The sequence below is a fragment of the Zeus faber genome (genome assembly GCF_960531495.2).
Source record: "Zeus faber genome assembly, chromosome: 8".
Lineage (NCBI taxonomy): Eukaryota > Metazoa > Chordata > Actinopteri > Zeiformes > Zeidae > Zeus > Zeus faber.
This window is the reverse complement of record NC_137195.1, coordinates 2952602-2968187: the sequence shown is the minus strand read 5'-3', so window position 1 is coordinate 2968187 and position 15586 is coordinate 2952602. Positions and strand designations below refer to the sequence as shown.

General features: G+C 45.3%; 1 protein-coding gene across 1 annotated transcript in view; it reads left to right on the top strand.

Moving 5' to 3' along the window:
* Positions 1-8855, top strand: part of map7d1a (MAP7 domain containing 1a) — a gene marked incomplete at its 5' end in the record, with an annotated part of 48788 nt that extends 39933 nt beyond the window's left edge. Inside the window, 5 exons of the mRNA XM_080005774.1 lie at positions 1109-1159; positions 1639-1699; positions 5279-5333; positions 5825-6009; positions 7982-8855. Of these exons, the coding sequence (XP_079861900.1) occupies positions 1109-1159; positions 1639-1699; positions 5279-5333; positions 5825-6009; positions 7982-7992 (363 nt within the window). The 3' untranslated portion in view covers positions 7993-8855. The remainder of the gene's footprint in view (positions 1-1108; positions 1160-1638; positions 1700-5278; positions 5334-5824; positions 6010-7981) is intronic.
* Positions 8856-15586: the final 6731 nt, after the last annotated feature.

Sequence of the window (15586 nt, the reverse complement as noted above, 5' to 3'; positions counted from 1 at the left end):
GTTTTTTGTTTTTTTTCACAGTTAAATGTGAAAATGTGTAAATTTGACAACAGACGCTTCTTCAAAGATGAAAAGATACAAACTAAAACCATCACGTCCCAATAAACGGATACGACCCCGTACAATGACTTCTGGAATAAACGGCGGAACAGAAAGGATGTACAATAAACCTGACATGAGATAGAAGTTTTACTTTCCATTGCTTGTGTACTTCCATGTGTTGTGTACCTCCATGTGTTGTGTACCTCCATGTGTTGTGTACTTCCATGTGTTGTGTACTTCCATGTGGGTCTCATGGTTCTACCAACACTGTGGAGTGAGGCAACCCGCTCAGTTTGTTGTGGTTCTGTCTCAGTACTACGTAGCATTGGGGCGCAGTACAATCAGAACTGTCTCCATCTGAGTAACTCAACAAATATTTGAAAAGAAGTACAAAGTACTACCAACTGTCCCTGAAGAAACTGGAGAAGAGGAAAATGGAAGTATTCAAAAAACAATATTCTGCAAAGCACAGTAGGTGGTGTTCAGTCGGCTGGGACGCGCGTGCCACTGTGTGTTTCTCCAAACAGAACCAATAAAAACACTGTTTTTATTGAAGATTTTTTTCTTCTGTCTCTTCAGATTATTTTTATGATATAATTTATTTTCTGACGTTTAGATCGAACGAAAAATCCACGTGTGTGTGAGAGTCACGGTGCAGCGTCCGTGACTCCACAAGTCTGGAGCACGACCACGGAAGTGGGAACAAAGTTTTCAACGAGGCCTCGTGGATCCAACATGACGACGATTCAGACGCTGGATGATTATTTCACCTGGGATTTGTTGACCCACACATTCTGGTGGATGGAGGAGGTGACATCAGTGGAAGTTACGGAGTAAAAACAACGAAACCAGGAAGCCATGCTCAAACCCCATTGGCTCCCAGAGCTAGTGGCCCCAGGAAACAGTGTTTTGGAACAGGAGGGTTTTTGAGGCATGTTACAATGACTAGAATGCATACTCTGAGCGGTACTTTCAGCAAAAAACTTGAAAAGATGTTTTGGAGACCTCACAGACCTCCTGCCCTGACCCCTGACCCCCGATCTTCTGCTTTGTCTTTGTCCTTCAGCGTCTGGAGGAGATCATGAAGAGGACGCGCAGGTCGGACGGAGGAGACAAGGTAGGTGTGGTCCGTCTCACCTCCACCTCTCGGTACATCCACCTCCACTACATATCTCCACCTCCACATTACCTCCCTACCTCCGCAGTACCTCATAGCTCCTCATACCTCCTACCGCCACACTTCCACCTCCCATACCTCTGCTCTACCTCCACGGTACCGCCACACCTCCACCTCCCATATCTCTGCTCTACCTCCACAGTACCTCCGTACCTCCACACCTCCACCTCCCATATCTCCACTCTACACCGCCATAGTACCTCCTACCTCTACCTCCGCAGAACCTCCACACCTCCACCTCCAATATCTCCACTCGACACCGCCGCAGTACCTTCTACCTCCACCTCCACTTGATACCACCACAGTACCTCTTAGCTCCACCTGCCATTCCTCCACTCTATACCTCCACAGTACCCCCTACCTATATCCCTTCCCAACCGTCCACTCTGAGTCACCAGAATGTTCTTCTGTCTCCACAGAAGGAGACCAGGACCGCCCTGCCCATCCAGGTCCAGGTCCAGGAGACCCCGAGCAGCAGAGGTAAGGAGGACAAGGAGCAGGTTCAGCAGAAAAAGTACAAATGTGACCGACCGCAGACTTTAGGGTCATTTGGTGCCTTTTTTATGATTATTTTTTGCATCATTTGAAAGTCAAGAATCAGAGCTTCCAAACAAGTTGTCACTTGTGCAAATCAAGAAAATATTTTTAAAGCTATGACTTGTTCACGATGAGGGTGTGGCAAACTGTGTTTCTGAGATAATCACCTTCAAAGTTTTCCCTACACTTGGTTCAGCCAGCTCCCACAATGCAAATGGGTGGAGGACCAACACAGCCGCATGGCTACTTGTCACATGGCCACTTGACCCCCTGCTGAATGGGGCAATCTCTGCATTGTTCTTGTGTTTTGAGGGAATGTTGAACAGCCTTTTATAAAGGCTTTTATTTAACAGGAAGAATTTACATGTTTTATAAAAGTGGAATTATTTAGTGGTTTAAAAGTGCCGACAACACAACAAAATGTAGAGTATCAATATTATGGTATATCAGCCTCGGTGTGTCATTTAATATATTAATGTGTGTGTATGCCAAATATCTTCAAAGCTCTTGGAGTTATTATGTGGGCTAACCCAAACCCTACCCCAGCTACACCCCGAGAGCCTGTTTGGGGCCTCTTTCCATTTTCTCTCGGCCCCTGGCTACTTGTTCATAATCTGCATCGCCAACCTCAACGGACTTCATCACGTCATCAACTTCTTCCGTTCTAACAACAACGGGCGTGTCGTCAGTCTCCTCCGGTGGTTCTTGAAAATATTCAGTTTCATCGTCACATTCAGGTTTGAAATGTTCTCCAAATCCGGGTTAACGCCGCTATCGGATTCAGAAGCGCTGTCGTTCTTAGCATTGCTGTCGGAGAACTGACTATCATTGCGGAAAATGAAGTCCGGTTCGCGCTGCTTAAACTGATTTGGATCTATTGCACTGGTCAGAATAAGGTCCCAAATATAATTTAGATCTTCCTCCACCTGCTTCTTGTGATCAATTACAACACGGAGACGAAAGTTTTCACAAACAAGTGAAACCGGATCATCGGCTTGTTTACGGAAGTGACGTCAGCTTTTCTTCTTTGCGGCTTACGCCGCCTACACAACAATGAATCCAAGTATGTGTATAAAACACGTACGATTTAAAGGTTGAATTCTATCAAAAAGGTTTCACATTGTGACGTCACATCACATGGAATATGGAGGAATGATCTTCACCTGGACGCTCGCTTTAAAGGAAACCATCGATCGGCGTTGTTCAGCGCTGTTCAGCGTCTCGGTAACTGAACTGTGTTTCTCCATGTCATCTAACGGGAATATTTAACTCCACGGTTTAACATTTTTCTACTATTTATAAATCAAGCTCGGTTTTGAAAATAGATTGAGTGGGGGGGGGGGGGGGGGGGGGGGGGGGGGCGTATTTGGCCGCTCCTGGCCATTTTAGAAAAGCGCGACAATGCGCAGGTTTTGCTGCGCTGAGTCACAAATACCCTGACTTCAATACATATATAAACATATCCTGATTTGGTTTATAGATAATAATTATAATAATAATGGGTAAATATCAATTTTGTTTATTTATTTTTGCTAAATTATTTGGATGGTGTGAAAATAAATAAGTAGAATAAAAAAGTACAGATATTAGCTTTGAAATGTCGTGGACAAAGCGTCAAAATATGCTCTGTACTTCAGTACAGATTCTCGAAAAAGGTTTTCATGTCAGAGCGGCTGTGAACCACGGGGGGGTTGATTTGGAAGAGATTTAAAGAACGTTGAATCATTCATCATTCAATCTTTCCGAACACGTTGGTGCCACCTTAGGAAGTCGCCCATGTCTTTTTTTGATTTATCTGTCTGCTCCGTGTCCACGCTGAATGAAACCACAGGTATTTGTTGTTTGCGACGACATCTGAGTCAGATTTAGCCGAGGAGTGCTTTTTATGAAGTGGTATACTTAGATTTTGGCTTCTCCTCATATCCTGTCCAGCTGCTGAGGACACATCTGTCCGGCAGTTTGACATGGCCTGCAGCCGCGTAAAGGGGCATTCCACCCCGGTCCTCTCCCCCATCCGTAGGAAGGTTCCTCAACCGGCGGCACATCTGGATTCCAGTGGAGCCCTGAGACACTGAGCAGGTTCACACTTGATGCTCTGGCGCTGTCACGGCCGCTCCAAAACCCTTCACCCGTCTTTCATGGAGCTTCTTCATGGATGTTCTTCATGCATGTTCTTCATGGAGGTTCTTCATGGTTGGTGTTGAGGTTTACTTCAGTTCTTTGTCTTGCTGGAACAGCCAACCCAACCCTTCAACCTCAAAGTCTGGACTGACTCTCAAACATCGTCCTCTAGGATCTCTTGACATTTGATGGACTCCCTTCTTATTCCACCCAAAGCATCCTGGATCCGCCCCCATCCTCCACACTTGGCAAGGTGGTCTCCACAAATGCTTCAGCCTTTTTTTTTTTTTTTTTTTTTTTTTTTTTTTTCTCCAGACATTCTCTCTGGTTGTGGCCAAAACGTTGAATTTTGGTTTTGTCAGTCCAAATCACACTGTTCCAGAAGTCTTCAGGCTCCAGACTTCTTTTTCAGTTCTTGGTTGTATGTGTCATTATGACATCCACCACAACATCTTTTTCCGCTCTTGACAAATCTGTGCAGATATTGCATCGTTCGGTCAAAAAAGGGAAAGTTCTTCCTGCATTTGGTTTGTGAAATGACTTTAATGTTGCCTATCACGACAGACTTCTGACCTCCACCCACTCCTCCACTCTGCGTAGACTTTGCTTCCAGTTACCCAGTCATGATAATAGTAACGCCCCCAGGTGGAGGTGGGGAGGTGGTGCAGCCTCTGTATCGGGTTCTGCAGCTGATGGATCCACATGGACACGTGTGGTCCAAGAGGAATGTTTCCTCCGCTGCGGTGGGAGCCTTGATCCAAACCGCCGATGCGGCTGGAGGTCCGGAGGGTCTGGCAGGCGTTCCTCTGCTCCCATCAGGGGTATGGAGGTCCGCCCGGTCCCTGATGACCACAGAGGAAGAAACAAAGAGTTCTGGGTCTTCTTCTTGGTCCGTCCCAGACTCCTCCTCAGGGTCCAGACTCTGCTGAACACTCTGTTTGTGGTTGATCACACTGGTAGTTTAGGACGAAGGACGAAGTACAAGTACAAAGCATTACTGTATGTATTTTTTTTTAAGTACTTTTTTTGGAAACTTGCAGATAAGGTGTGCCATTTCTGCTGAAATATTTTGTCAAGATAAAATAGAATAACACATTATCATTCCCACTTAATTCATTTTAATGTTTTTATAATTGTATTTATTATTTTTTATTATTAATAATAATAATACAATTGAGGAAATAATAGATTTTTCAGAACTATCTTGTTCATTGTTTTTCATTATGTGATTCAACAGGAGTTCAACACCAAGTTTCAGATCAAAGCTTTTTATTTAATCTTATTGTGTGTGTGTGTGTGTGTGTGTGTGTGTGTGTGTGTGTGTGTGTGTGTGTGTGTGTGTGTGTGTGTGTGTGTGTGTGTGTGTGTGTGTGTGTGTGTGTGTGTGTGTGTGTGTTGCAGCGGGTGCAGACTACCAGCCCCGGACAGAAAACGGACAGAGCGGAGGGAAGGAAAGGTGAGAACGAAGCATCTTATGTTTGAGAAATATCCTTAGAATTTAGATATAATAATTATATAAATTATAGTATTCATGTCATATTTTGATAATAATCACAAAATACACAAATTTGTCTCGGTAAGGATCAGTGCGTTTCACTACAGGCGATGAGTATAAAGAGCTCACAATACGGAGAATAAAGATAATACTTCAGTACAATATAATAAAAAGTGAAGTAAAAAATAATAAAGAATTTCAAATCTATACAAATTGCTAAAAAATACAAAACAGAAATAGTCAGATAAATGAAAATAAACAGGTTATTTTTAAATAATAAATTATATAAATAAATAATAATTTTTTATATAAATGAAGGTAAAGGGTAAAATGCTCAGTTAAACATGAAAAGATAGAAGAATAGAAAGTGACAGAAGGAACCATGTGCATCAAACCAAACAAACTAAATCCGACTCCTTCGCCACCGCTCTGCCCCGTCTTGTCCCACGCAGCCCCGCCCCCGTGCACGTGAACGGCGTGCCGCCCTCCCGCCATGAGAACGGCCTCATCCCGCTCGGTAACCATGGCAACGGCACCCACGGAGGGCGGGAGGTGGAGCCCCATGAGCCGATGGCCGCCTTCGACCCCGACGAGTTCATGAAGAGAGCCACGCCCATGAAGGCCCAGCACGTCGCAGGTACTACTGTACTACACACTGTATTACACACTGAGTTACACACTGTACTACACACTGTACTACACACTGTACTACACACTGAGATACACACTGTACTACACACTGTACTACACACTGTACTACACACTGAGATACACACTGTACTACATACTGTACTACAAACTGGGTTCAGTGTCATCACAGCTGCAGCTTCACATCATGTCCACAAGGGGGAGGAGAGTAGGGGAGGTGTGAGTTGGGTGGTTGGGGTGGTGTTATCTTTAACCTGTTGACAGATTTAATTCAGTGTCCTGACGTCACATTCAATGAGTGTGGAGGAGCAGGTGGAGGGTTAGAACCCCTCCACCTGCTCCTCCACCGTCGTAAATCTGGCTCCAAAGCAAACAGGGTGGAGGCTAAAAACACCAAAATCAAAACAAAACAAACCTGCAGCCCCCACTCAGCCTTGGCTTGCAGAGCTGTAGAGGAGCGTCAGGGTGGAGTTGGGTGGGTGCAGCTTGGGGGCGGAGGGGCAGGGTGCTTTATTTTAAGGCTCTGCCGCTCATTTCAATGTTGATGCTCGGGAGCTCAGGCGTCCGCCCCGCCCACCCTGCCCTGCTCCACCCTCCCTGCCCTGCCCCGCCCCCCACCAATGCATTCATTTTTTTTAATATTCAAAACAATTTTAGTTTTGAAATGTTATTTTTATCTTCGGTTTCATGTAAATATTTTTCTCAAATGTATCTTAACTTTTTTACATTCTTGGCAAATAAGTCTTTATACGAGTAAGTGATTAATATTCAAATAAGTGATTAATTTTTGAAATATAAGAAATGTAATATATATATTTTTAATATAACTTTTATTTGTATGTTTTATGTTCATGGTTTGGTGTAAATGTCTTTCTCAAATGTTGCTTTTTTACGTTATTTATTGTTGTGTACGATGTGTGTGTGTGTGTGTGTGTGTGTGTGTGTGTGTGTGTGTGTGTGTGTGTGTGTGTGTGTGTGTGTGTGTGTGTGTGTGTGTGTACACACATACTGACTTTGATTACTTTCTGACTTATTCCTGATCGATCGATTAATCGCTCGATCAGTTGGATCTCTCTTTTTGATCGATTCTCCCAACATCTGTTGAATGGTGCAGAGCTGTGGAACAAGGCGTGGGTTTACCCAGCATGCACCAGGACCCTGTTTGACCCCCCTAGTGACCCTGTTTGGCCCCCGGGTCAGAGGTTTACAGCCTCCAGTCAACAAGGCTGTGCTGGACGGCTGCTCCTGGTGGTGGAAGCTGGTGTTGACAGGAGGGTTTTCATATGATGTAGTACTACTGGTATTACTGCTACTACTATACTACTACTATTACTATATCTACTACTACTACTATTACTACTACTATTATTACTACCACTTCTACTGTCCTACTACTACTACTACGACGACTATTACTACTACTACCACTTCTACTGCCCTACTACTGTTACAAATATTACTACTACTATTGCTAGTGCTACTAAAATTTTTACTGCTTCTGTTACTACTACTATTAGTACTACTATTATTACTACCACTTCTACTGTCCTACTACTACTACAACTATTACTGCTACTACCACTTCTACTGCCCTTCTACTGTTACAAATATTACTACTGCTATTGCTACTTATATTACTACTGCTTCTGTTACTACTACTGTTACTACTTAGAATGCTACTTCCACTACATTAGTACTAGTTCTAGTAGAACTATTTGTAGTATTACTGAGGAGTAGTAGTAGTAGTATTACTACTACTACTGTTACTACCACTTGACCAGGGCTGCGTTGGCCCAGACAGGAGTCCCGTTGACCTCCGTGACCTTTGACCTCTCTCGCAGGGAGGCTGTTTGTTACTACGACGTTCCTCAAGCTCATGGGTATTTACTGGGTGGCTCATGTTACGTCGTGCTGCTGTACAAACAAGCTAGACCTGCTTTGACCTCTGACCCCTTCCCCAGAGGTCCTGTGAGGCGCGGCTCCCTGTCCCCCACCAGGACGGCAGCAGGTGGCGCACAACGCTAACACCCCACCCACCACCACCACCACCACCATCGCCACCACCACCCCCGCCCCCGGAGCCCGTGTGCCAACCTACCGCTGTCCTCCAGGACCGGAGGGGCCCGGGGCCCGCGACGAGCCCCTGGAGACCCAGGCACCAGACACCAAGACGGAGGGAGAGTCCACCTTTCAACTGGACGCTCGTCCGGTGCAGCCGAGCGGAGCAGGCCGAGGTTTGACAGGAAGAGAAGAAGACTCTCCTCCCGTTGTTCCTTATATCTGAGTTATTTAACCCCCAGAGACTTGCTTCCCATGTGAATCATGTAAATGGAGCTGGTTGGACGCCGGGAAAGGGGCTGAGGTGCGATGAAGACCCACGTTCACGGCGTCTCTTGGGTCCGGGGAGGCCTCCCCAGGCTTATGGGGGCCCTTAAACATGTCTTCAGTTATAAAAGTCATACAATATGGCCGCCCGTGGGAGTGTTTGTTGGTGTTAAACTTTGCCCACCTCTCTCCACTAGATGTAAATATGTGATTTCTTCAGAGTGAAACCTCCTCCATCGATCGTGTTTTGATTGTATGGGAAGCCGGACGCTGAGAGGACGACGGTGTCCGGTAGAAACCTTCCTGCCGAGCCGAGCTCCAGGCACCGGGGAAGGACGGCGCTGGAAGTGGAATGTGCACCGGTGGTTTTCTCTCACCGTGTGGCCGCTTCACACAGATGGTGTTGTTTTGTAAATCCCTCTCAGACTCTTTCTGTTTTTCTGTTTGAGACGCTTGAGAAACTGATATTTTAATGTTGAGCTGAAGGCTCCTTGTGCGACTGTGAGTCTATTAAAGACCAAACTGTCCAAGTTGTGGTGTCATCTCCTCATTCTGTTTATGGATATTGATGGATGCTTTATTCTTGTTCCCCAGATTTTCCCCAGGAAATTTCGGTGTCGGAGCAGCTCCAGTCAAACATGGCTATAATAATAATAATTATTATTATTATAATATAACAGTAATTATAAAGAAATAAGAATACAAATAGGAAAGGGCAATACGCAATAATCCCAAAGATTAAGTAGAAAATGTGAAAATATACAAGAAAACATTTTAATGGGGATTTACATGCTACGATAAAGCTAAAAAAACATACAATAAAACAAATCAATGAAGGTCTCAGACCTGTTCATCCACGCCAGCAGGTGGCAGCACGGCAGCATCGCGGCGCCTCGTCACATTTCTGCGCTGGTGGAGCCTGAAGGAAGCCAGACCTCCCACGCAGCAAAAAAAAAAAAAAAAAAACCCAAAAAACACAAACATTTTTATCACCAGGCACATTCCAGTCCCGGTCCCAGTGTGACCCGGCTCGTCCTGGTCATCCAGCCCCCGTCCGGGCCTCTCCCCCTCCCCCTCCCGGGCCCCGCAGGATTAGTGGCAGCTATATTTAGGAAGGTGTCGGAGGGGGCCAACGGGCGACATAGGGCTCGGCAATGTCATGTAACCCAGTGAACGCACTGAATAAGGCGTTCGAGTCCGGACTACGACCAAGCGGTTCGAGCCCCAGATCCCCTTGTAGGAGCCGTCATGGACCAGATCCCTCCCCCCCCCCAGTCAAGGTCCGGGGGCCTTGAAATAAAGGACAGTCCTGGAATACTTGGGCAGGGTGGCGCGGTTGGACCCCTCCCTTGGTCGTGTCGCTGTGATTGACGGCTGCATTATCTCCAGACGTGCGGACGGAGGTGGTGCAGATACCGGCGTCCCAGCCCTATTCCTGGCTGACACGCTGCCGCCCCCCCCCCCCCGGGTGGGGACTGATAAGTTCTTCTCACGGTTCATGGAGGAACCACCCTCCACCCGTCCTGCGGCGTGGAGGCAGAGCAAGACCTCCACCGACTCTATTCTTCTTGTGCACAATGTGAGAAATCCATTTTCTAAGCTGCCGTTTTGGTTCGTCAACTGCCGCACGTCGGGGGCCCCGTGGAATCGGCAAGTGTGCGGCGTGTGCCTCCATCTTTAATGATAAAGAGGGTGTGGGCGTGGAGGGGTCGCTCCAAGGAAGTGGTCCAACGCACTGTGCTTATGTGGCCAACACAATCGTCAACGGCTACGCGAGCAACCTCTGCTCAGTGTCGATGCCACCTCCACTGGTGCATTTTTGGGGGGTCCTCTGGATCAGCCGAGCAGATCCAGAGGACCCCCCCCCCAAAAAAAAGAAACCCCACAGCTGCTTACATGGATACAGCCCAGCGAGGCAACTGCAAAATTCTTGATCAGTTTCAGGAGCAAGACCAGATCTGACCGTCGTCCCCGGCCGTCATGCAACCTCCAACCATGGTGTGGATGCCCCCAGTTGGCTCCTTGCTGATCACGGTGGTGTCCCCTTGAATGTCCGGGTAGCGCTAAGGTCCATCGGACCGCGCCCATGCAAACCCTCCCCGGTGGACCTCACCAGACTCCGGAGGATCTCACCATGCTCTGTGATGGTTATAGCGTCGCTCGGTGAACTTACGGAAGACCCCGAAGGTCCAGCTGGTCCCCTGACCCGTGTGACCTTCCCCTGAACCTTAACACCATCCAAAAGCCACATGGGGTCTGGTGACCACGCCCACTGGTGGCCTTGACCCGCCGAACACCAGTGGGCATCCTCTGAGATGGAGGTCCAGTGCTTTGACACTGTGTTGGAGGCACAGTCCAGTTGGATTCAGATTCCATTTGGGGTGTAACCAAGTGCGTGAGACAGCAGGGGGGAGACAGCAGGGGTGAGACAGCGGCGGTGAGACAGGGCGTCGTTCTGAGCTGAGTTCATTGGCCAGGAGAACAAAGCCGAGCACGCGGGGGAGGGAAAGTGGGAACAGATTTATTGGGCAAAGAGGCATTTGCTTTACTGCTGCATCTGTCGGGCAGTCGGTCGGCGGTGACACTTCCTGAGTTGGTGCTAAATCTTACACGGCAAAAAAACGTGATTATACATTAAAGGGCATCGCCCCTATTTTTGGATTTTTGTGCTGTTTCCTTGTTTTCACATGGCGCCCCCTGTGGCAACCGATCGGTCTCCCAAACACGCTGGTACGTTTCGGTTCGGACAAATAACTGAGCAAGAAAAAGTTAAAGGTTTGAATCTCTGGTTAAAACCTTTTATCAGTCATTCTGCGTCTATTTGGTGGCGAGTGAGCTGAGCTGAGCTGAGCTGAGCTGAGCTGAGTTATCCATACAGAAATATCCAACACAGAGCAACTACTGGGTGCCAGATCCCACTGCCATGTTGCTGGTTGTCATAGTGTTACTGGTTGCCATGGTGTTGCCGGTTGTTGTGCTGTTGCTGGTTGACATGGTATTGCCAATTACCATAGTGTTACTGTTTGACATTGTGTTGCCGGTTCCCATGGGATTGCCAATTGCCATGGTACCGCTGGTTGCCATGGTATTTCCGGTTGCCATGGTGTTGCTGGTTGTCATGGTAGCAGACCAGCATCTGCTGATTGCCATGGCGCTGCCGGTTGCCATGGTGTTGCTGGTTGCCATGGTGGCAGACCAGCAACTGCTGATTGCCAGGTTGTTGCCGTGGTGTTGCTTGTTGCCATGGTGTTCCAGGTTGCCATGGTATGGCCAATTGCCATGGCGTTGCCGGTTGTCATGGTGTTGCTGGTTGCCATGATATTTCTGGTTGCCATGGTGTTGCTGTTATGGATACCAAATCCATAAGCCCTCAAGGCCGTTCGCTGGAAGTGGTTTTGTTTTTAAGTGGCTCTACTTGTTTATTGCTCCTCACCTCTAATCAAGCTGTGAAGAAGCTTCTCACAGAGACGCAGGAAGCCCCTGGAATCAAGTCATGTCCAACTCAAACAGTGCAAATCAAAGTTATTACAGGTATTTCTACATCTGCACGGCCCGGTACCTATGGATGCACAGAAACTTTATCCTGAGGGAAATTGTGGTTTCACAGCAGCTCAGATAAAATATGTTCATCATAGAAATCAGAAAAAATAACTGAATGTAATTTTAAAGAGTAATAAAATGACATTGAATAAATAAACAAGTAAAAGTCCAAAAAAAATACAATACACAAAATACGCAATACCAAAATAAAATATATTTCGAACAAATGAACAGAACTGCAATGAAAAAAACAACACATGTATTTTGCGGTAACTGGTTGACTCTTTCGTTCGCATTTTTTGGTTTCTGTTGTGGCAATCATTTGCATCTTCTGTTTCTCAGACAAAAAAGTCAAAAATAGACATTCACCGAAACAACCTCCCCCAAAAAACAGACACACAAATATATCAGTGTGATTCTATGCACAGGATCAATTATTGGGAGAAATGTTCTAATATAAATAAATAAATATGTATGTGTATATATATATATATATGTGTGTGTGTGTGTGTGTGTGTATGTATATATATATATATGTATGTGTATTGATATATATATGTGTATATATATATATATATATATATATATATATATATATATATATATGTGTGTATATATATGTGTGTATATATATGTGTGTGTGTATATATTTGTATGTGTATATATATGTATGTGTATATATATGTATGTGTATATATATGTATGTGTATATATATGTATGTGTATGTGTATATATTGTCCATTGTGATGTATGAAAGGCAGATTTGATGAACAGGGTCTTGAGTTTTGCAGATTATTTTCAGTCCCAGTGACAAGCGTCAGTAGTTCTCAGTGCACGTCAGTGGTTATTTACAGGCTCTCTGTCTCTCTCTCTCTCTCTGTCTCTCTCTCGGTCTGTCTGTCTCTCTCTGTTTGTTTGTCTCTCTCTCTCTGTCTGTCTGTCTCTCTCCCTCTCTGTCTGTCTGTTTGTCTCTCTCTCGCTCTCTGAGACATCCACTCTCCATGTCAATATTTTACAACAAATGACATAATTTGTTATTTAACATTATTTGTCATAATATATTTTCAAGAGGAAGCTATGAAGGTGGATGAATGGATCCTGTTTAGATCCACAGACACTAGATAGAGGCATGGATGGATGAATAGATAGAAAGTCACAGCAGCTCATATATTTGCATACAATTGCAATATACAAAACACAGAAACAGGAAAATGTAAATAAACCTGAAAATAAAAGCAGGAAATTGTGCATCTGTTATTAGATGCACACTGTTATTATCAGTGTGTCTGTGTCTATATTTAAACGTTTTTTATACAGCTTTCTATAAGACATGTACGTATGATTTATTTTACAGTCGCTCACATCCTCCTTCTCAGCAGCTTTCTGGGGCCCCGGGCTCTGGGCCCCAGCGGCTGATTCAACACTTCCTCCAGTTTCCTCTGATTCCAACTGAACAGGGAGCGGCTCCAGCTGTGTGTCTGCAGGGCAAATACACAAATATACACTTTGATATAGTTTCATGCACTTACACTACTCACAAAAAGCTTGGGATATTCGGCTTTCGGGTGAAATTTAGGATGAACCTAAAATGCACTATAACCTTTACAGCTGAACTTAATTTGACCTTCTCTAAACTTTTGAGTGCACATGTCCAACTGTTCAATGTTTCAGTACTTTTTGCACAACTTGCTGTTCTCTAACAAGGAGCTGAACAACAAAATTCACAACAGGTGTTTGATCCATGAATCCACCAATACATTTCCTGGTTCAATTAGAGTTGGTATCTAAACAGTCCTCTTCATCATGCTGTTCACATGTTGACATCATGACACCAAGACCACACCAACAACTGATCAACAGCACCTCACCTTGCGAGGCTTCAAACAGGATGTTGTCAGAGGGAAGTGGCCACTGAGCTTAGAGTGTCACAGAGTGTCATCAGCAGCTTGCAACAGAGATACAGAGACTGGAAGAGTCACAGAAAGGCATAGAAGTGGACGTCCTTTGGCCACATCCCACACTGATGAGCGCTTCATTGTGAACAGTGCCCTGAGGAACCACATGATGATGCCACTCAACTCCAGGCACATTTAAGGAAGGTGAGAGGCACCAAGTGTCACGTCAGACCATTCCAAACCGTTGACATCAGCGTGGTCTGCGTGCTAGACCACCTGCAAGGGCACCTGACCACACCACCAGGCACAGGCATCATGGTCTTGCACGGGCCAGGCAGCGTTGATGCTGGACGAGGAACCAGTGGCCTCAATGCTGTTCTCTGATGAAAGTCGAATCACGTTGAGCAGAAATGATGGACGCCAACGATGTTGGAGAGCGCTACGCATCAGCCACTGTTGTCACCAGACGAGCCTTTTGTGGTGATGGTGTTAGTGTGGGCAGGTGTGTCTAGTCAGTACAGAACTGCCCTACACTTTGTGAATGGTGCAGTGACAAGTCCATACGACCTGACTAACATCATCAATCCAGTCATTGTGCCCCTGCATGAACAACACAGGCCTCATTTCATCTTCATGGACGACAACGCTCCAGCTCATGGAGGTGGCATCATTAGGGAACATCTGCTGGAGACTGGGGCACCTCAAATGGAGTGGCCTGCACTTTCTCCAGACCTGAATCCCATAGAAAACCTATGGGATCAGCTGAGTCACCGTGTAGAGGCTCCTAACTCTGTACCCCAGAACCTCAATGACCTGAGGGCCCCCTTCAAGAAGAGTGGGGGGCCAGGCCTCAGCAGACAATAAGTCGACCTGTGAACAGCATGAGACGTCCTTGTCAAGCTGTAATTGATGCTCAAGGGCACATGACAAGTTATTGAGACATTGACATTTTTTGTTGTGGTAAACCCACCACTGTTGTTGGCTTTTGTTTCAATAAATTGTTTGAGATGAGGAAATCACCGTTACATGTGTCTACTTAAGTGCCCTACTTTCATGATATATCACTGTAGCATGAACTTTTTACATTTTCCATAAATTCCAAAAAAGCCAAATATTCCTAACTTTTTGTGAGTAGTGTATATATAGTTTAAGACAGATATATATAGTTATACATAAGATAAGCACTCTATTAACCCTGTCGCCGGTTCACCAGTCATCCTTCCTTGGACACTTTTAGTAGTAGTAGTAACCACTGCACAGCAGGAACAGCCACAAGACCTGTGCTTGTGGAGATGCTCTGACCCAGTCGTCCAGCATCACAATGTGCTCCTTGTCAAAGTGGCTCAGATCCTTACGCTGCTTCAACACATCAACTTCAACAACTCACTCTTCACTTACTGCCTCATAGAATAATAATTAGAATTAAATAGAATTTTGAATATAATTTTAATTTACAGTAGTTAAGTAGTTAATTAACAGTATATATAGAATAATAATATTACTATCATTATATATACTGTTATATATTATGATTATATATATACTGTTGTATATTATTATTATTATTATCTTGTTATATATCTTGTTATTATTATCTCTTCTTATTATCTTGAATACGTATTTCAAGAAGAGGGAGGAACACAGGGTGATATACAAGAGAGGAGGAAGGTGCACACAGGTGGACTACATTTTATACAGGTGGTGCAATCTGAAAGAGATGAGTGACTGCAAAGTGATGTGTTGCTAGGCAGCATCGAATGGTGGTCTGTAGGATGACTCTGGAGGCCAAGAAGAGGAAGAGAGTG